Below are 22,399 nucleotides of genomic sequence, written 5' to 3'. Positions count from 1 at the left end.
GAACATAGCTTTGCCTCTCTACAAATCATTAGACCACACATGGAAGTGTACACAATTTTGGGCACCAGTGTATAAGGACATGGCTGAAATAGAACTGGTGCAAAGAAGGTCAACTGGTGGACAGTACATTTACCTTTAGCAACCAGTGCCAGGCAGCTGCTCCCAATGCAAATAAAAGCATGGAATGCATCAAAAGAGGCATAGTGCTCGTGACAAGAACATAGTTTTGCCTCTCTACAAATCACTAGACCACACATGGAAGTGTACACAATTTTGGGCACCAGTGTATAAGGACACGGCTGAAATAGAACTGGTGCAAAGAAGGTCAACCAAGGTAAATAAGGTAATGGACGGTATCAGTACCAAGAAAGGTTTCCAAACTTGGAGCTATTCAGTTTAGAAAAAAGACGGTTTAGGGGCGATCTAATTACAATGTACAAATATATAACTGGACCGTACATAGATCTTTCTAATGATCTTTTTACACCTAGGCCTGTAACAAGGACAAGGGGGCATCCTCTATGTCTAGAGGAAAAAAGGTTTCACCACCGTCACAGACGGAGATTCTTTACTGTGAAAGCAGTGAGACTATGGAACTCTCTGCCACAGGATGTTATGGAGGTTGATTCTTTGAACAAATTCAAGAAGGGTCTTTATGCCTTTCTTGAAAAATATAATATTACAGGTTATGAGAACTAGATTCTGGAGATGGGACATTGATTGACATATTTGGCATAGGGGAGGAGTTTTATCCTAATAAGGTAATTGGCATCAACCTCATGGGGGTTTTGACTTCCTCTGGATTAGCACGGTAGGATTATGGATGGATTTGATAGACCTGTGTCTTTTTCAACCTTATCAAGTATGTAACATGCTCATTTATTGGCAAAGGCTTGGGCTTTAAGCCATGTGATCCTAAGGAGTCCTTTTACTACACAAGAAAATCAAGACCCTAGTAAGAACATATTTATTTATAGCAGAAGTCCCCAATCTTTTCCAATTTACAGTATGAGCCACATTTAACATTGAGACTGTCGGGAATTAAAGTATCAAAGTATTGATCTTGGAATCCCAGCTGAATAAAGTGCAGGATTCTCTCAGACTTTCCACTGTATAATCATAAATGCAGACTAATGTATGGATGAGATACTTTACAGGGTTTTCAATGGATTTCATAAACAATATCCCATTCAGCAAATTCGGTTTAAAATGTGATGGCAATTCTAAACTGCAGGACATGATCTGGAGTGTAAAGCACTAAACCCACTATACATTTGTTACCGCACTTGCTTTCAACCGGCACAGTGTCTTTAACATTCAGGTAAAAGGATGGGTATAGAAAACCCTCTTTCACGTCAAGCAAAAAGAGAGTCACATAGGTTTAGATCTTCAGATTTAAAGGGGATCAGCATAAACTTGAAGGCGGTCCAGTTGAAATGTTATGGTGTGCTTACATACACTGCCTAAAGGAAACAAATTTGTGCTTTAAGTAACAATGTTTGATATTGTATTCAATAATCACATTTCATATTAAAGGAGATTATCAGCTTTTTTATAATTGTTTCTGTATCAGATTCAAGCAGCATTTCGATTGTGGTCATCAGGCTTTTTTTTTATTCTATACAAATTTACAACACAACTGTGACAGCCCAGCTTTAAATTTACAAAAGGTTTTGTTGTGTTTGTGTAGTCATCTTTGACTTAGTAAATGTTGGCAAACATACCATAAGAATGGCATTCGCTGGAACTCCCAGCGATAATCTGTAATCTGTGGGGAAACCTGGCACAAAGTGTTCAAAATTCCTGCCTGCAGCGCCACCACAGGGATAATTAAGCATTACACAGTACCCATTCATATCAATGAGTTGTCAGTGTAATGCAAAAAAGGTCCTCCAGAATTATATATGCTCTTTATAACTGCTCCCTACTCTTTAAAAAGAGATGAGAATACAGAACTTGGGACCCACTCTATTAATTCTGAATTCCCTAATAGGGTATATATTAATGGGTTTTCTAAACCAGAAAACCCTTTAATAATATATTTGCTAAGAAGGAAGCAAGTCAAACAATGCACAATGAAGCCTGTGATGAAAGCAGAATAGCTTCCATTATTCTCCAAAAGTGCATATACCAGACTTATTAGGAATGTTCGCTCTTTAAAACCATTTTGGGGTTTTCAATCAAAAAAGGTCCAAATAATGACATAACATTTGTTGGGGTTGGAGTTCCCTTTTTTGATACAGAGCTCTAAATCCCCTGCATCTCTTCACACAGCCACAAAGCTAAACAATGAAATTCTGTTTGCGTTCACACGCCACATGGGGGAACTCAGGGGTTTACTGTAAATAGATTTTTACATTGAACTGAATAATAAATCTGTATGCAATAAGCGGAGAAGTCAAAATATTAATCACTGTATGGCTGCGTGAAGGATAAGCAGAAAATTTCCCACTATCACAAAATTGGCCCAAAAACCCCTATAAAGATTTGTTATGAAATTAATCAGAACAGACTGGATTTAAAAGGTTGACATTCAGTATCGATATAACGAATGGATTTGGATCTGGGTAAGTGTACTGACATGGGTGTCCATTGACACACCCACACAAACCTTCAGTCTTAGGGTATGTTCACACGGCCTATTTTCGGGTCGTAAATGCCCGAAAAACGGGCAAAAAAAAATCGGAAGCAGAACGCCTCCAAACATCTGCCCATTGAAATCAATGGGGAAAAACGACATTCTGTTCGATAGGCCGTTTTGTAAAAAAAACAGCCGCGAAAAAGAAGTGCAGGACACTTCTTGGGAAGTTTTTGGAGCGGTTTTTAATTGACTGTATTGAAAAAAGCTCCAAAAACGGCTGTAAAAAAACGCTGCAAAAAATCGCGAGTGGCTTAAAAAAACTTATATTTTCCGTATTTTCAGACGTTTTTAGTCTAGCGTGTGAACATACCCGAATATATTTTGGCCAGGATTGTGTCCGTTTTCAAAATTTTAATGAGAACTGTTAAGGTGTAATCTAATTTGAGATTTATTTTACTCTTTGTACAGGTCCCGCTAAACAAATGCATATGAATAATTCCCTATTACAGCTAAAGCAGAGAGGAAATGGCACCCATAAAGTGCCACTCACAGGGCAGAAGAAGGCAGACCATACTCCTTAGGGAGGGTCCTGTTTTTGTAGGAATCAGAACTGAATGGAATTTTCAAGAAGATTTCTCAGTTTTGTCTGAAGGCGCTCAGACAGGAGGGATATTTAAACTATTTCCTGGTCCTTCTATTAGCCCTACAGTGCATTCAATAGTAAAGTGTTAATAGGATAAATTATAGAGGTCTAGATATTGCTGTTACATACTTGTTATGGCACCCCTTCTGTGCTTTTGATCCCCTCTCAGAACATTCACATGATATACACAGTACTTTTCAGAAGAAGCGTTTCCTAGTGCGCCGATTCTTACTGCCGTGCCAGCACAATAGCAAGAATCGCTCCGCCCGTGTAAGAGGAACTGGACAGTGGGACTGAGCATGTGTGACCACCGTCATAAAACACATTAGGTGGACGTTCTCAGATGGAATCAAAGGATTGAAAGTATGAGAGTTGTTTTTTTATATCATATATATATTTAATAAAAATATATATATTATTATTCCAATTTAAAAATTATTATGAGAGATGTAAATTTGTAAATGTAATTTTATTTTGAAAAAAATGTAATATTTAAGCCCGGGTTAACCTCTTTAATGTGTCTATATATTTTTTGTTCTTAAAGAAGCACTCCCACAAAGAAATTTATTCTCTGGCCAATGATGTAAATTGTGGTGAAAGTCATTTTCTTACCGGTTGCTGTATTTTCTTACCGATTGCTCCCTTCTGGTCCTCAACTGTGTCATGTGACCAACAATGGGACTCGACAACGGACACAGCGTCTCATGTGTGGACAGGAAGTCAGTTTCTCCATCTATTCCTATAAGACTCACATCGAGGCTGTGATAGTAATGAATAGAGAAAATGACTTCCTGTCCACACATGAGACCCTGTGGCAGTTGGAGTCATTGCTGGTCACATGACACAGATTGGGGTGGATAACTTACAAATACAGCCACCGGTAAGAAGATTACCATCACCACAATTTACATAATGGGCCAGAGAATAAAATGTTCTTCTTTAATAAGATGCTTAGCAATAATAAATAGTAAAAATATAATAATTATAATTTAACATATACATTCAGGCTCTGGGCGGGTTTTGTCAGTAAAATAATAGAATATGAATAAACATGTGGTATTGATTTCTGTTTCTTTGACACCATCTGCCTGCATCTAAATAGATATCCTGATAAGAAGAATTCAGAATCCACTCATTAATTTATGCAGATGGAAAAGCAGCCGGAACGGTTTTGATAACCACATGAGACTCCATAGACACCGGTAGGAATTGCATAATTTTGCAATGTCTGCTCATGTTAGCAGAAGATGTGCTAGATATTCAGAGCTGCCATAGCACTAATCAAAGCCGGATTCCCATGAGGCCATAGGAGAGATGCAAAATAAATGCAGAAGTGAATTAATTACAATAAAACAATACAGGAGGCACCTAGATGGCGGTTTCTTAAATCGTTGCCTGAGCTAACACAGGTCAAAACAAGCGGTGTACCTTCAGGGACAGCTGGAGGGGAATACCGTCTCCACCCTGGCATGGATCCATTTACAAAGGCGCTTCTTTACTCCAGTCTCCAGCCAGGGGATTAATATAAAGCTTGCCCTATTTACTAACCAGCTGTAAGATACAAAAGCCAGGTTTAAGTTACTGCATACCGGTAAGTAGGCGGTGGAAAAAACTGAAATTGGTGTTAAGTGTGGGAATAAGGAAATCTCAAGAGAAGTGTAAGCCTTCTAAAGGATTTTAGTTTCTTTAATATGAATATGAGCTACTGCTGCAATGGAAGCCCCTGGTGACCATATGAATAGTGTGTCTCCTCAATGTCCTGTCTTCTTTGAGTCTTATGAATAGTCTATTGAGATTTCTATGATAGTTTCTATCCTCTTTGATGAGTCTTCCCCTTCAACCTTTAATTCTTCCAAACATTTATCCTTTCCAATAAGCTAGGTTTCATAAAGGACCTGTTTATTTAGTCCTTTAAATTTGTAGCACTCAATAAGAAGAGGGCTCCATTATGATACAGCAGAATTCACGAGTCACAGTAAAATATTGCCATTACAGAGACTTGCGATGTCAAAATATTTCCCAAAGGGCAAAAAAAAGTGCTTTCAAATATATTTAATGTGATATGTGACACACTGATCAAAACAGATATGTATTGATCGGTCTGCAATGAACTACCCAGCAGCTAGGCATGCTGGGCAATGTCATTCAATAACTTCGAAGGAGGGCATTAATCCATCCAGCAGTCCTCTTAATGGTCCATGGAGCATGCAGCATCAGTGCAGCCCACTGCATTAGAATAATTAAGAGGGTAAGTTGATATATACATTAGTGTATATATAGTCAACCCGGACCCTCTCGATCGCAGCAATGATGTTGGATTGTTTAAAAATCCAAGATGCACCAGTGCCCCAGCAGTGGATCCAAATCAGTGATGGCACATTTGAACAGCACTTTTTTTTGCCATGACGATTTCAGGGTGTGGTGTGACCTTATGACATGTCCCTCCTGAAGATCTAGGCTGTGTGTGTAGCCATCAGGTTCCTCACACCCTTGCAACCACGGCTCCCCCTACTGGGGCAGCCAAACTCGACTTTGGCTCCTGGTGGACACTGCAGCAGCATCCCAGGAGGAAGCCAGAAGCAAGGCAGGCTCCTCCTAAGCTTTGACGTAGGGAAGCCAATAATCCCCGACCTTTGAAGAGCCTTCTGGCATATGGACAGATATAGTCACTGTTCAGTATTAAAATTAAAACCACATACCAAATATTGTGTAGGTCCCGCTTGTGTCACCAATACATATATGACCTGTTAAGGCATTGACTACATAAGACCTCTGAATGTGTCACGTGGTATCTGGCATCAAGACGTTAGCAGTAGATCCTATAAGTCCTGTAAATTGCGAGGTGGGACCTCCATGGAACGAACTCGTTTTTCCAGATCCCACAGATGCTCAATCAGATTGAGATCTGGGGAATTTGAAATTAACACCTTGAACTCTTGTCATGTTCCTCAAACCATTTATGAACAATTTTTGCAGTGTGGCAGGGCGCCTTTTCTTGAAAGAGGTCACTGCTATTAGAGTATATTCTTGCCATTAAGGGGTGAACTTTGTCTGCAACAATGTTTAGGCAGGTAGTACATGTCAAAGTAACATCCACATGAATGCCAGGACCCAAAATTTCCTAGCAGAACGTTGCCCAGAGCATCAAACTGCATTCACACGCTTGCCTTCTGCCTATAGTGCATCCTGGTGCTACCTCTTCCCCAGGTAAGCAACGCACACGCACCCAATCATCCACATGATGTAAAAGAAAACTAGATTTGTCAGACCAGGCCACCTTATTCCATTGCTAAATTCAGATCTGAAGCTCACAAGCACATTGTATGTGTTTTCGGCATTGAAAAGGGGTAAGCATAGCCACTCAGTCTGCGCTTATGCAGAAAGCGGTGATGTAGTTGTTCTGACACCTTTCTATTATAGTCACAATTATCTTTTTCAGCAATCTGTGCTACAGTAGCTCTTCAGTTGCATCAGATTAGATAGGCTAGCCTTCATATCAATGAGCCTTGAGCGCCTACTGTTGCCGGTTATTTTTGGACCGTTTTTGGTAGGTACCAACTACTAAATACAGGGGGAACACCCCACAAGACCTGCCATTTTGGAGATTATCTGACCCAGTCATCTAGCCAACACAATTTTGCCCTTGTCAAAATCGCACAGGTCCTTATGCTTATATGGACTGTTCACTTGCTGCCTAATATATTCCAACCCTTGACAGGCGCCATTGTAACAAGATAACCAATGTTATTCTGTACATCTGACAGCGGCTTTAGTGTTATGTCTGATCGGTGTATATATATATATATATATATATATATATACACATACATACATATACATACACACACACACACACACACACATATATATATACACATATATATACATACACACACATAATTTTACAAATGATAAATTTTTAAAGCACACTTTTTTTTTTCTACTGGCCCCTGTCGCCCCAATGTGAAAAGTGGAACAATATCAGAGGGCTTTCATCCAGGTGGGATTTTATAATTGCACGTATGTGTGAAGCGTTTTTTTGTGGACGTGTTTTGAAATCTTTATTCGAAATTTAGAGTCAAATCCAGGAATCTTAGAAGGTGATTTATGGGGCTTTTGAATCCAAGTGTGGGTTATGGTTACCTGTAGAACTCAGGAAATTTCTTTATTTGTTTTAATACAAACTATCCCATAAATACTAGAAAAAAAGAATCAATTCATTAGTACCACCATGTAAGTCGCTGGGAGCCAGGGATAAATATTTGTCTTTAAATACTTATGTAATGACAATTTCTTTTTGGCTTTCCATAGAGCAAAATAAACAGAGACCAAATGAACCTGGCAAACGTGTTTCATGTCATACCTACAACAACCTGACTGAACAACTGAATCAATTAGCAGCTTTATTGAGTGTTTATTAATATCGCAATTTTCTTTGCCAGTTTATAAATATTGAATTGGCACTTTAGACTGTGAAACCACAAGAAGGATGTGTCGTCAGTGATATACAGAAGCGTGGTTGCAGTTTTTCTGTACTGTCATTAACAGAGTCTAAGCTGCATATCCCGGCTCTAATTAAACATGGAAGCGATCAATAAACATGGGCTGTAAAAGGACTCAATTAGTCTAGTGAAAGCATTAGATATGTATACATCTTCCTATAAGATAAAACTATACACATTGATTGACTTTCCCAACACATGAACAAGTAATCACAGTTATGAACATTTACATGACTCCCATCAAGACATTTCCTATTCATCGGACGGTATATTTTGCTTAAAGTGGCCAACTGATGTTGTGTTTGTATTGATCTCAAGGTCACATAAAACATTTAGAACGGTGTATGTTTTTGTATGGAACCAATTAAGTCCTGAATGAATAGCAGTCCGATGCTTGGCATGAATGCACATTTAGGATAATCTATGACACATCCTAGAAAGAGTATAAGGAGCTTTCACAGCAAGTTAAAAAAATAAAATAAAGGCTAACGTAAATCACATGTACAGTAGTGATTATATCATTTAAGATGAAGCAAACTGTACATTGAATGCATACAACAGAAAGATTCATTTTGAACATAAAATCTAATGGTATCCCAGGAAAATAGTCATAAAAAGTAATCTTTCCCACACCAACAATCTCTGTTTAATATAAATAATAACTATGCTTCGTCAAAATAACCCACTGGCTACTTTTTCATGAATGCCAAACAGTTAACTTGTCCTCGAACCCTTTTCCAAAAATGTTAATCCAGGTGCACTAGGAGTCTGTAATAGGAAATTAAGCTTTCCAAGTAAAAGATTTCAGTTGGCAAATAGGAGACACTTGGGAACCACACACTAATGCCCAAAATCTGTCTAACTTCACTATTAGCCAGTCCCAAATGGACAATGTATAATTTCCTATTTACTGGGAGATTTAATTTGCTATACATACCATTCGTATGATTGCAACTAAATACTTATTGGGTCTACATAATTCTCACAGACCTGTGTTCCCTGAAGAAAAAAAAACAACTTTTTACTTATACAATGGTCCAACCTAGTCTTGATGTGAGATAGAAGTCGACTATTTGCTTAGTAAAATTTGATGTGATCTGGAAAACTGAATAGAGTCATAGCTACAGAAGGCTTTCATTCATTTGGGGAAAAGTTTCCATTTGCTGCCTTATCCTCATACCTAAATGACTTGCTTGTTGGCACTACCCTGGCAAACCACACCCAAAGCACATGGCCTGCCAGCGCCCTCAAGCTACACCTTTGTACTATGTAACATTTTTGATTAATATGATGTACTAAGGGTATGTTCACACGGCCTATTTTCAGACGTAATTCGGGCTTTTTACGCCTCAAATTACGCCTGAAAAAACCCTAACACTGCGTTTACATCTGCGTCAGGGCTGCGTTCCGTCTTTCGAATGGAACGGAGCCCTGACTGACAAAAACCGAAACCGGAGTACAGTCGATTACGGTATTCATTCCATCAAAACGACGGAACACCTACATAACGGAGACAAACGGAACCCATTTGCACCGGATCCGTCACCATTGAAATCAATGGTGATGGAAACGAAAACCCCTGGTTTCCGTTAGTGTCAGTCAAGGCTCCGTTCCGATGGAAAATTTTGACGGAACAGAGCCCTGACGCAGATGTGAACGAAGTCTTAGGCTACATTCACATGAGCGTATTAGATTCACGCGTGTGGAAAACGCGCGTGAATCTGGTCCGTTATGCATCAGTGTGCGTGCGAGGGGCATGCGTTATTCACGCAGTCGCAAAGCACATCTTGAATTGAATTGATGTGTAAATCACACACAGCACACGAATGTGCATTTGTGTGCCGTGCGTGATTTTCACGCACCCATTGACTTCAATGGGCGATAGGTGTGTGAAAAACGCACCAATATAGGACATGCAGTGAGTTTTACGCAACGGACAATCGCTGCGTGAAAACTCCTGCATGTGTGAACGGCCCCAATCAATGGGTCCGTGTGCTGTGCGTGATTTCCCTGCGCAGCACACGGAAGTTATTCACGTTCGTCTGAATTAGGGGCTGTTCACATCACCGTTCATTTCCGTTCCAGGGTTCCGTCGGAGGGTTCCGTCGGGTGAACCCTGCAACGGAAAGTGAAACTGACAGCACAGCTTCCGTTTCAGTCACCATTGAGCTCAATGGTGACGGAAACATCGCTAATGCTTTCCGTTCGTCACCATTCCGGCTGGTTTCCGACGGAATCAATAGCGGTTTTCAAGCCATGGAGAAGGTGAAACGTTGTGGTCTGATGTTGGATAAATAAATCTACTTTTTTTGAGTGCTGCTTCATGTTCTCTTTTCTTGGATATCTTATACATAAGGAGAGGTCACTCCTTTAATTTTGAAGCTTTCCACCTGCCTAGCTAGGCGTTCTATCACAGTGCTGCTCCAATCCCGTTTTTTGTCTATATCTATCTATCTATCTATCTATCTATCTATCTATCTATATATATATATATATATATATATATACATACATACAAACGACAAAGGTCCTGTTGAGAGGACTGAAACGTAGCTATTTCTGTACATGGGTGAATAAACCACTATCTTTGCAACTACTTTTGGAGTGCTGCGTCTATTTCCTCGTTTGTGTATTCAATTCAGGACCGTGTGGACGACGGTCAAGAACGTATAGCACTGTGATACTTGAATTCTCTGAAGTGCTGCTTTTTTCTACCTACTATATATATATATATATATATATATATATATATATATACACACATATATATATAAAAATATATATATAAATAAAGTTCAGCTCATAAATGCAGCATTTAAAAGGGTTCAGATTGTTTCAAATGCTTCCACAGTTCATCTCAAGGGACGTCGATAGAAACATGAAAGCACAATTACAGCACAGGGGATCTTAAGAGGGATCTGCCTAGAATGAATAACATGGCTAAAACACTTCAACATGAAAAGTACTTAAATGGTCATTAACTTTTCATCATACTTTACATACATCAGTACTAAAAGCAATTATAAGAATCTTTGTGATGTATCTTATTAGAGAAAAATGCCTCCTTCTCCAATCATCAGGCTCCTCCCGCTCCCTCCTAATGGTCACTCAGCTTTTTCTCTCTCAAGACAAGACGGAATATCAGCTCACTGAAGGATCAGTTTACGGCTGCCTATAGAAGTCTATGGAGAGGGGAGGAGGAAGCAGAGTCAGAGAGAGACACAGAGCTGCTGCCGCTTCTATTGTTATATCTTGCCCCAGCACTGGATTCACATATAAACTGCTCATTACTGCTGTGTAATCTCCTCCATGCTGCAGAAGCTTATATATATATATATATATATATATATATATATATATATATATATATATATATATATATATAAAGTATAGATAGACAGGAGAGCATGATTTTCCTTTTCTATGTGTGCTGTGAATAGAAGACATGATAGCTGTTAGGCTCTGCCCGCTAGCTCAGGGAAAACTTAGAATCAAAGAGAGAACCCACAGAGGGGAAAACTGCTAAAAGAAATGCAGGATGAAAGTCAAATACTGCGCAGAAATAGTGTTATTCCTCATGTACACACATATGACAACTTATTGTAAAAAGTCACCTGAAAGGTTTAATGTGCTTTAAAGTGTACCTGTCATTTCAGGTGACTTTACAGAAGTTGTTTTTATGTGTATACATGTGGAATAACACTATTTATGGCCATTATATGACATTTTTTACGAGTTTTCCTATCCATAAGCTCCATCTTTCTCCAATTGTCAGTTTACCCAGAGCCCAGCTCCAGAAGTGGTGGAGACTAACTGCTATGATGTCTCTCATATAAACCCCAGAGAAAATATCATACACTGCTCCCCAATCTTTCTCTGTAGCACATTATCAGAAGCAGCATGGAAGACATTATGCAGCAGTATTAAGGCTGTGTAGCTGTGAATCCAGCACTGGGGTGAGATAAAACAAACAAACCACTTACTACAGGTTGCAGCACTCTCTGTGTGTCTCTTCTCTGTCTCCATCCCCTATCTATAAACTTCTATGGGCAGCATGTAAGCCAATTCCACAGTGACCATTTAAACTTTTTAATGAGGTCCCCCAAGATCTTAAAAGGGGTTGTATGAAATTAGAAGGCTGGGAAAAATTTCTGCCCCATAAAGCGTGAATACCAGACATAGCTCAAGGACAAGAGGAGCACTTAGCTCAAGGACAAGTGGCCTCCTTCATTCATTCAACCTCTTTTAGTATAACATTTTATGGGAGGTGTGGATTTGTTTACATACGTATGTCCATTCCATGGACATAGGGTCTGACTTTATGGATGTCTCTGTAAACAAACATAAAACGAAAAGATTCCACAGCACTGGACTGCAAGTGGGTGCACGCCTCAATTGGACCTGGTCCGCGGCCCTGGATATCAGTGTAAACAAACATACACACTCCAAGATCTCAGAATAGGGACTTCATCGATATGGATAAAATGTTACAAAATTTTAAAAATAATTAACCATGTTCCAAACAATTATTTTCAATAACGCTGTATCTCATTGAAGAACATTATTTTTATTGGGATTCCTACTTTTTCCACATTGAAACTGCATACATTATTAAATAAAATATACTGCTACCGAGAAAATAATTTATGTACAGGCAGGTCAAGGTGAGTCTGCAAAGTTTTATTAATCTGGTTATGCCTGTGTTACAGAACATCACCATGAGGGTTTATGCCCCGGGATTTCTAAATATATAAGCATTGCGAATTGCTGTAATAGCTCTGCGAGCTGAAGAATAGCTTTACGGTGTGCTCGGTTTATACGTCATGTTATAGTCTCAGGGTAGCTTTTTGCTGCCAACATCATTTGTGTACTGAAACCTCCGTTTGCTTCATAAAATGAAAAACGTTCCACCTGGTAAAAAGAAAATAATGATACCAGGAAGGCGGCAAATTATGATAGGAAAGTAACATAAAAGGACACCTGTAAGATGAAACGGCAAGTAGTATGTGCACCCACTAAACTCCTCTCACAATACTCCAATTGGATGGGGGGGGGGGTGATGCACATTTTAGTCCATCATATGTTACTTTTTTATGAAGTCCACACTAGCAGAAGTTGCCTCCAGATGGGCCATATAATCACATTTGAAAGAACGATGGAGCATAAAAGGTATACTGCACCCCCATGAAGTCTGCTCAATAGAACTGAATGCTAAAAAGAATTAAAATGTAGTCCCTGCGATTAGTAGTTTGAGAAGTTGCACATCATTAAGCTTATGGGTCACGTCTTCTTCTCTATACAGACATCTAATAGTTGTCTATACTTGGTTGTGTCCTGTCCTAGTAACAGGTTCTCCGTTACAACCATATAAGAAAACGTAAGGTAACTATTTATAGCTTTTCACTTCAAATATGGTACAAAACAGTATGTTTATCTCAATATAGGCAAAAAGAGTGACCTATGTATGCAAGATTGATTTCAAGAAGTATAACAGAAGTCAACAGAATCATTGTTCTTACAATTGTACACTAAAATTTTGAGAATTGCTAGTGCACGTGAAGGTATCACAGGGTATGTCTAGGATTAGAAAAACATGGCTGCCATCTTCCAAAAACCAGTGCTACACCAAGGTAGTGTGCTGTATTGCAGTTCAGCCTATTCACTTCAATTGAACTAAGCTGCAATACCAGACACAACCACAAGTGTTGGACCGTTTCTGGAAGAAAAAAAAAAAATTATATATATATATATATATATATATATATATATATATATATATATATACATACACACACACACACACACACACACAAGCCATATTTTTCAAATCCTGGGCAACCCCTTAAAAGAGCTCACGCCTTGTACATTTATTATGTAATACTTACAAGTTGTACAGCATATCAGCCATATTGCTTCGGTAGTACAAGGCATTCCTATAAGCTTTTTCGGCTTCAGGAATCTTGCCCTGGCTCTTCAGTACATTCCCAAGGTTACCCCATGCTGTCAGAAAACAAAAAAATAAATGTTAATTCTTCTGCGAGCTCCCCTTCGAGGCATGTCATGTGAAAGACTCAGGTATCCTTTTACTTGCTCACATTTTATCAAGCCAAACGAATTGATGTCATTTTTTTCAGACAGTATCATGATAATGACTTTTCTGGTAGGAAACATTATTTTCTTCTTGACACCAGCATACAAAATAAGTCCATTTATTTCTGACAATGTCACACTCATTACTAGCCGCCGCAAACAGTTGATGCTGTAAGCTTTCATTCTAGGATGGGTTCTGTATCAGCTCTCCTGCTGTCAAGCAATAATGCTATGCTACAAAGATCAACTAATAATGACAAATGTTCCAGCACAAGTAATTACTTTACACAGGAAGCGTCTGCTGAATCATGAAGAGCTTCTGCAGGAATCAGATGGGAAAAACTCAGCAGAAAGAATAGCTGTCCTCACCAGGACAGTGCAGCTGAGGCCACGGCTCCGACACTCATCACAAATAGAAATTATATAAACATTATTGGATGAGGGCATTTAACTGTAAAAGCAGAAATAAAATACAAGTGTTCTCTGCTCGAAAATCAAAGCGAATAACACCCTTACAGCACCGGTAACAGAAAAATTACCGCAGCTAGTAACGTCACGTGTGCACGAAGACTTTCTGGAAACTTAATTTTTTAGTAATCTTCCCTTAATAACCGTCACAAATGTAACTCTCAGCCATGTCCTGACGCTTCAGTGATCTTTAATGTTCTCCGAGCTCAAGCCAACACAAAGCTGGTGGGTGTTTTTTTTTAAACTTTTATTTAGCATGCCGAATAGGAAGTTTTTACATATATAAAACAACATCAACTTTGACTATATAGTGTCCACTAAGCACTATGTTGTTCTGAAGTTATGGGGTCATTTCTAAAAACGAGTTTAGACCATATAAAATGGCACATCCACCATATTTTCCCTTGCAGATTCGTTCCAGCTGAGCAGCTGTCTAGGAGGAAGGGGTTAACTGGACACAGGTGGTATAAATTAGTCAGCAGACCTCATTTTGAGCTTGCTCTTTCTGAGCTTGGTGGTTTAAGTGGCTTGTGAACTAAGTGGAGTTCTAAAACCGGAGTGGAAAAGAGGAGTTGAAGCCCCAGTAAGTACTCTTCTTTTTCTTTGACAATTGTTCGCTGTTTTGGTGTAACTTGGATAATGGATAGCAAGATTGGAGGTTTTCTTCAGTGCACAGTTTGTCATATGTATACACGACTGGAGCCGGAGTTCCAGGGTGAATATCTCTGTGGCAGATGTGAGCATGTTGTTCACCTGGAAGCTCGCATTAGAGATCTGGAGGCGCAAAATGCAACACTGAGGAGGATAGACAATTTTGAGCGGAGCTTGCTGCTCACAGAGCATGCAGTTAGTGGGTTAGAACTGGAGGGTGAAGACATGGGTGAGCAGGATCAGGTAAGTAGCTGGGTTAATGTAGTTAGGGGCAGTAGAAAGGGGTCAAAGACAAGGAAGGCCGATCCGGTTTCTGGCATTCCAAGCAAAATTGCCAGGTTGGGTGATGATGCGAGGGTGTCAGTCTCAGAAAAGGCAGCCCTAGTGGATACTGATCTCCCTAACAGCCGGGAGAACAGCCCAGCTAGTAGTTGGCGGGATGGTAATGCAGGTAAGCCAAGACAATTGATAGTTGTAGGGGATTCTATAATCAGGAAGACGGATAGAATAATTTGTCGCCAAGACCGCCTCAACCGAATGGTTTGCTGTCTCCCTGGTGCCAGGGTTCGGCATGTGGTGGAACGGGTGGACAAATTGCTGGGAGGGGCTGGTGATGATCCAGCTGTCGTGGTCCATGTCGGTACCAACGACAGAATAAATGGTAGGTGGAGGAGCCTTAAGAATAATTTTAAAGAACTAGGCTACAAGCTGAAGGGAAGGACCTCCAAGGTTGTATTCTCAGGAATACTGCCTGTGCCATGCGCATCACAGGAAAGACAGCGGGAGCTCAGGGAGTTAAATGCCTGGCTTAAGTCTTGGTGTAGAGGAGAAGGATTTGGGTTCCTAGAGCACTGGGCTGACTTTTCATTGGGGTACAAACTGTATTCTGCAGATGATTTGCACCTAAATGGAAGGGGGTCCGCTGTGCTGGGGGAGAGAATTCTAGCTGGGGTGGCGGAGTATTTAAACTAGGGCTGAGGAGGGAGGTCAATGTAGAAAAAAAAGGGGTAGCCAGGTTAGAGAGGGGTCAGACTATATTGGTGGGGGGAGAAACAGAATGTGGGGAGAGGACTAGACAACAAGATAAGGAGATCCTTTCGTTACAAAACATCAGTGTAAATAAAAAGGACCGATTAATGTCAAATCACATTTCTGATAATAAAAGTGAAAAACTGACAGGCAAGTTAAAGTGTATGTTCACAAATGCCAGAAGTCTAGCAAGCAAAATGGGGGAGCTGGAGGCCTTGATACTGGAAGAAAATATAGATATAGTTGGTGTTGCTGAAACATGGCTGGACTCTTCACATGACTGGGCTGTAAATCTACAGGGGTTTACACTTTTTCGTAAAGACAGGACAAATAGGAAAGGTGGTGGTGTATGTCTGTATGTGAGAAATGATATGAAGGCGAGTGTGAAAGAGACAATAGTGGGTGAAGACTGTGAGGAGGTTGAAACCTTGTGGGTGGAACTAGAAAGGGAGGTAAACACTGAAAAAATTACTTTTGGTGTAATCTATAGACCCCCCAATATAACTGAGGAGATGGAAGGTCAGATATATAAACAGATGGAGCGGGCTGCACAGGCGGGTACTGTAGTGATAATGGGAGATTTTAATTTCCGGGATATTAATTGGTGTCATGGTTCGGCTTCAACTGCAAAGGGGAGACATTTCCTCAACCTCTTGCAGGAAAATTTTATGGGCCAGTTTGTGGAAGACCCGACTAGAGGTGAGGCTCTGTTGGATCTGGTCATTTCTAATAATGCAGATCTTGTTGGGAATGTCAATGTTCGTGAAAACCTCGGTAACAGTGATCATAATATAGTTACATTTTACCTATACTGTAAAAAACAAACGCAGGCTGGGAGGGCAAAAACATTTAATTTTAAGAAAGCCAATTTCCCCAGGATGAGGGCGGCAATTCAGGATATAGACTGGGAAGAACTAATGTCAAATAATGGGACAAATGATAAATGGGAGATTTTCAAATCTACTTTGAGTTATTATAGTGCAAAATTTATTCCTACAGGTAATAAGTATAAACGACTCAAATTAAACCCCACATGGCTTACACCTTCTGTGAAAGGGGCAATACATGACAAAAAAAGGGCATTTAAAAAATACAAATCTGAGGGTACAGCTGTAGCCTTTGTAAAATATAAAGAGCTTAATAAAATCTGTAAAAATGTAATAAAATTAGCAAAAATACAAAATGAAAGGCAGGTGGCCAAGGATAGTAAAACAAATCCTAAAAAATTCTTCAAGCATATAAATGCAAAAAAGCCAAGGTCTGAACATGTAGGACCCCTAGATAATGGTAATGGGGAGTTGATCACAGGGGATCAAGAGAAGGCAGAGTTACTAAATGGGTTCTTTAGCTCTGTATATACAACAGAAGAAAGAACAGCTGATGTAGCCGGTGCCAGTGCTGTTAATATATCAGTTGATATACTGAATTGGATGAATGTAGAGATGGTCCAAGCTAAATTAAATAAAATAAATGTGCACAAGGCTCCGGGACCAGATGGGTTACACCCTAGAATTCTTAAAGAGCTTAGTTCAGTTATTTCTGTCCCACTTTTCATAATATTCAGAGAATCTCTAGTGACTGGTATAGTGCCAAGGGACTGGCGCAGGGCAAATGTGGTGCCTATTTTCAAAAAGGGCTCTAGGTCTTCCCCGAGTAATTATAGACCAGTAAGCTTAACATCCATCGTGGGGAAAATGTTTGAGGGGCTATTGAGGGACTATATACAGGATTATGTGACAATAAATAGCATTATAAGTGACAGCCAGCACGGTTTTACTAAGGACAGAAGTTGTCAAACTAACCTAATCTGTTTTTATGAAGAGGTGAGCAGAAGTCTAGACAGAGGGGCCGCTGTGGATTTAGTGTTTTTGGACTTTGCAAAGGCATTTGACACTGTCCCCCATAGACGCCTAATGGGTAAATTAAGGACTATAGGTTTAGAAAATATAGCTTGTAATTGGATTGAGAATTGGCTCAAGGACCGTATCCAGAGGGTTGTGGTCAATGATTCCTTCTCTGAATGGTCCCCGGTTATAAGTGGTGTACCCCAGGGTTCAGTGCTGGGACCACTATTATTCAACTTATTTATTAATGATATAGAGGAAGGGATTAATAGCACTATTTCTATTTTTGCAGATGACACCAAGCTATGTAATATAGTTCAGACTATGGAAGATGTTCATGAATTACAGGCAGATTTAAACAAACTAAGTGTTTGGGCATCCACTTGGCAAATGAAGTTTAATGTAGATAAATGTAAAGTTATGCATCTTGGTACCAACAACCTGCATGCATCATATGTCCTAGGGGGCGCTACACTGGCGGATTCACTTGTTGAGAAGGATCTGGGTGTACTTGTAAATCATAAACTCAATAACAGCATGCAGTGTCAATCAGCTGCTTCAAAGGCCAGCAGGATATTGTCGTGTATTAAAAGAGGCATGGACTCGCGGGACAGGGATGTAATAATGCCACTTTACAAAGCATTAGTGAGGCCTCATCTAGAATATGCAGTTCAGTTCTGGGCTCCAGTTCATAGAAAGGATGCCCTGGAGTTGGAAAAAATACAAAGAAGAGCAACGAAGCTAATAAGGGGCATGGAGAATTTAAGTTATGAGGAAAGATTGAAAGAATTAAACCTATTTAGCCTTGAAAAAAGAAGACTAAGGGGGGACATGATTAACTTATATAAATATATTAATGGCACATACAAAAAATATGGTGAAATCCTGTTCCTTGTAAAACCCCCTCAAAAAACAAGGGGGCACTCCCTCCGTCTGGAGAAAAAAAGGTTCAAGCTGCAGAGGCGACAAGGCTTCTTTACAGTGAGAACTGTGAATTTATGGAATAGCCTACCGCAGGAGCTGGTCACAGCAGGGACAGTAGATGGCTTTAAAAAAGGGTTAGATAATTTCCTAGAACAAAAAAATATTAGCTCCTATGTGTAGAAATTTTTCCTTCCCTTTTCCCTTCCCTTGGTTGAACTTGATGGACATGTGTCTTTTTTCAGCCGTACTAACTATATTAATCAGGCGATACGCTACCTCTATCACAAATGGCAGAGCATTTTCGGTTTGTTGGTATGACCAAATTGGGTACAATGTCCTAGAAATAAATTTTCTGCCAGTTAAAGGGTCATTTTGAGTACACCCATTTATAGCATATCCAAAAGATTTGTCATAAACATCAGATTGTTGGGTCACCATCTCTAGAGGTCATTCAGCATACCACAAAGGCCGGCAGCTGCCAGGATATGTAGTGGAAAGCTAGCCTTTCTATTGTAGTCTATGGGAGTTACAAAAACATTTAAGAACACACAACTATTAACATAACTTCCATAGACTAATATGGACCCTGACCTTTGAGACATTTACAGAAAACCCCTATAACGCGCAGCTCTATAGGACCTTTTCCCCTCAAAATGTTAGTGGCTAGGCAACAATTTGACATATTAGCATACCTCCCAACTTTCAAGTATCACAAAGAGGGACACGAGAAGCACGTGCTGCACAATTTTTTTTTATATTAAGCCACGCCTCTAATCCCAACCAATCCCCGTCCATAGACACCCGGTTCAGCCCACATAGTGTCATGCTCCCATAGTGCCTACCAAACAGTATAATGTCAAGTAGCTGCCCCCACACAGTATAATGCCCTCTAGCTGCCACCTTACAGTATAATGCCCCCATACAGTACAAAGCCAACACAGATGCCCCAATAGAGTATAATGCCCACAGATTCTCCCATGCAGTATACCCACACAGATGCCACCATACAGTATAATGCCCCCATAGCTGTCACATACAGTATAATCCCTCATACAGTATAATACTTCCATAGCTACCCCATGCAGTATAATGCCCCATAGTTGCCTGATACAGCATAATTCCCCCCTAGCTGCCCTTATACAGTATAATGCGCCCCAAAGCTGCCCATACTGCCAGTGCCCACATATTAAGTTCCAGTGCCCTTGTAGAAAGTGCCACAGTGGCCATGTAGATACTTCCCATGTAGATTGTGCCTCCATATAGTGCCAGTGTGCCCATGTTGATAGCACCATTGGGACGCCCTCTAGGAGCAGAAACCCCAGCCAGAGCATAGGTCAGGGATTCCGCTCCTAGAGAGAAACCCTGATGCCACTGTGATATATGGATAGTGATGTCAGTAGCTACTACTTGAGCGGAAACCCTGTTGCCGTCTCTGGCTGGGGATTCCGCTCCAGGAGGAGCCCCTGATGTCAATTTCCATATATGGACAGTGACCTCAGGGGTTTCTTCTAGGAGCGGAATCCCCGCCCAAATCATCGGCAACGGGGATTCCGCTCAATCAGTAGCCACTGACGTCACTATCTATCTATGGACAGTGACATAAAGGGCTTACCCCGAACACAGTGCTTAAAGTTGCACTGTGCCCGGTGAGTCGTCGGCGATTGGAGGAGGTCCCTCTGCTCTGAACGAATTCTGAAGCAGGAAGCTAATGGTTCCCTGCTTTAGCATTGGGTTCAACTGTATCCGTGTCCTGAGGACGCGGATACAGTCGACAGCGGGACACTGCCGGGAATCCGGGATGGTTGGGAGGTATGTATTAGTATGATACATGTATGATATAAATGACTCCACAGACAACCTACACAGATGAAAGATTATGAAAATGGACAATTTCAACCATAATGAACAATCTTCAGGTATAATTTAAGCACAAATGATTGTTTAAGCAGATCGACGACTGACCGTTATCTTCTGAAAAGGAGTTGTCCGTTTGTTAAGTGTATATGATTTAATTGCTCGATACATACATAATCATCCATGAAAGACCACCCCACAGGGGAGGATAGTAGGCGTATTTAGATGTCTTGTTAGTCTCCTAACCAATGGGTGGGCTTGGAATTCCACCTTTTCATTACGTTACTTACAGAATTGCATCAGACGTTACTCGCCTAGTGTAATCAAACATGTTTGACCACTTCTAACAACCTTAGCGGCCAATATCATCTAAAATGTGTACATCTGTGTCAGCGTTATGATAGTTTACCAGTTGAATGTTCGTTTAACCATCACCCAACTTCTATCCAATGTGTATGGCCAACTTAAACCTCTTAACATAGCCTTTCCCGCTAGCTCAAGATGAAACAACGAGGTGTTTGTACTTTTAAAAAATGTCAGAAGGCGCCATATTTGGAGGCGGACAAATCATAAACATGACAACTAATAAACGATCCCTACTGTATATGTGTAACATTTCCATAATCACATGGCCAGTAATTGACAGAAGGGTAAACATCTGTAGACGAGTCTTACAGAAATAACACAATTGCATAAAGGAATTGCAAATTGGATGGGGGCATAGCTGGCTTGCACAATAAGCTGAATGGAAAGTTATGTTTTCATTAGAAACGCATTTCAGGCTCTTAAAGCACAGAGGTATTAGCAACACTCTGCTTGCGTGCTCTCCTATTAAATAGTGTATCATCTAGAAAGTTATCTGTGTGGGTGGTGACACAAGCTGCCTTAAGGCATACATTGTTATACAGAGTCTTTCAGACTAGAGATATCGGATTAATTCAATTGTCGTACACAGTCTTTTGGCTTTCTTTGTGGAAAATTAAAAAAAGGAAACAATGCTTAAATATTGAAATGTTGAGCAATTTAAAAGCAGACTTATTTAGCCATGAAGCGCACAAACTTCCATCTGGACTTCATTAATGTTCGACATGTAGAATGTTGACACAGTTTTCTAAACAATAAGCTGAAAATGAGGAATAAAATAAAACTGGAGGAGTAGCTACACTAAACTGTAGGGTCACTATATATAAACACCAATTCCCTAAACTTATTACAAGTGCCCCCTTTACAAGGCCTGCCAACCAAGGGGCCTCATACACACTTCTATATTACACCTTCGAGTAGTACAGAGCGTTATATAGCTCCCTCAGAAATCCATGGAGCTCTACCGTACCCTCCATATGCCTCTAATTCCATACAGTTTTTTTTCTGCCGGATTATACACAAATCAGACAAAAACAAACTGTGGCATGATCCATTGAATGCTGCATTATGGAGGTACTCCTCCCTAGAAGCATTGCTATATATTTATAATACAGCACGCGGCACCATACAGCAGCACATGGAGCGCCCATGGCCTCGTAGTATGGAATACATCTGTTGGGAGTTTAACAGCCACATATAAAAGTCTCAAATCAGTAAATACAATGCCAAGCATAGACTGCATGATGTAAAGACGCTGTTGGACAATAACATACAAACTATAATGTTTGGAAAGGGCCATATAAAATAGCCTGTTGATCTAAAAGTGTCAATTTCGAGGATCGGCTAATGATCTACTGTATATGGTGCCATCCAACTCTCCGCTGACAAATGTTGGAGGAAAGAAGGATTGGGCCTGTTGGGTTTTAACATAGCCGATCCTTTGTTCCCA

The 22,399-nt window shown here is 40.1% G+C and overlaps 1 protein-coding gene across 1 annotated transcript in view; it reads right to left on the bottom strand.

Moving 5' to 3' along the window:
- TMTC2 (transmembrane O-mannosyltransferase targeting cadherins 2) overlaps window positions 1-22,399 on the bottom strand; it is a 253,342-nt gene that overhangs the window by 88,391 nt on the left and 142,552 nt on the right. The window contains exon 4 of the mRNA XM_075860086.1: window positions 13,612-13,726. Within this exon, the coding sequence (XP_075716201.1) occupies window positions 13,612-13,726 (115 nt within the window). The remainder of the gene's footprint in view (window positions 1-13,611; window positions 13,727-22,399) is intronic.

This window comes from Rhinoderma darwinii, chromosome 3 (genome assembly GCF_050947455.1).
Source record: "Rhinoderma darwinii isolate aRhiDar2 chromosome 3, aRhiDar2.hap1, whole genome shotgun sequence".
Classification (NCBI taxonomy): Eukaryota; Metazoa; Chordata; class Amphibia; order Anura; family Rhinodermatidae; genus Rhinoderma; species Rhinoderma darwinii.
This window is presented reverse-complemented; position numbering and strand designations above follow the sequence as displayed.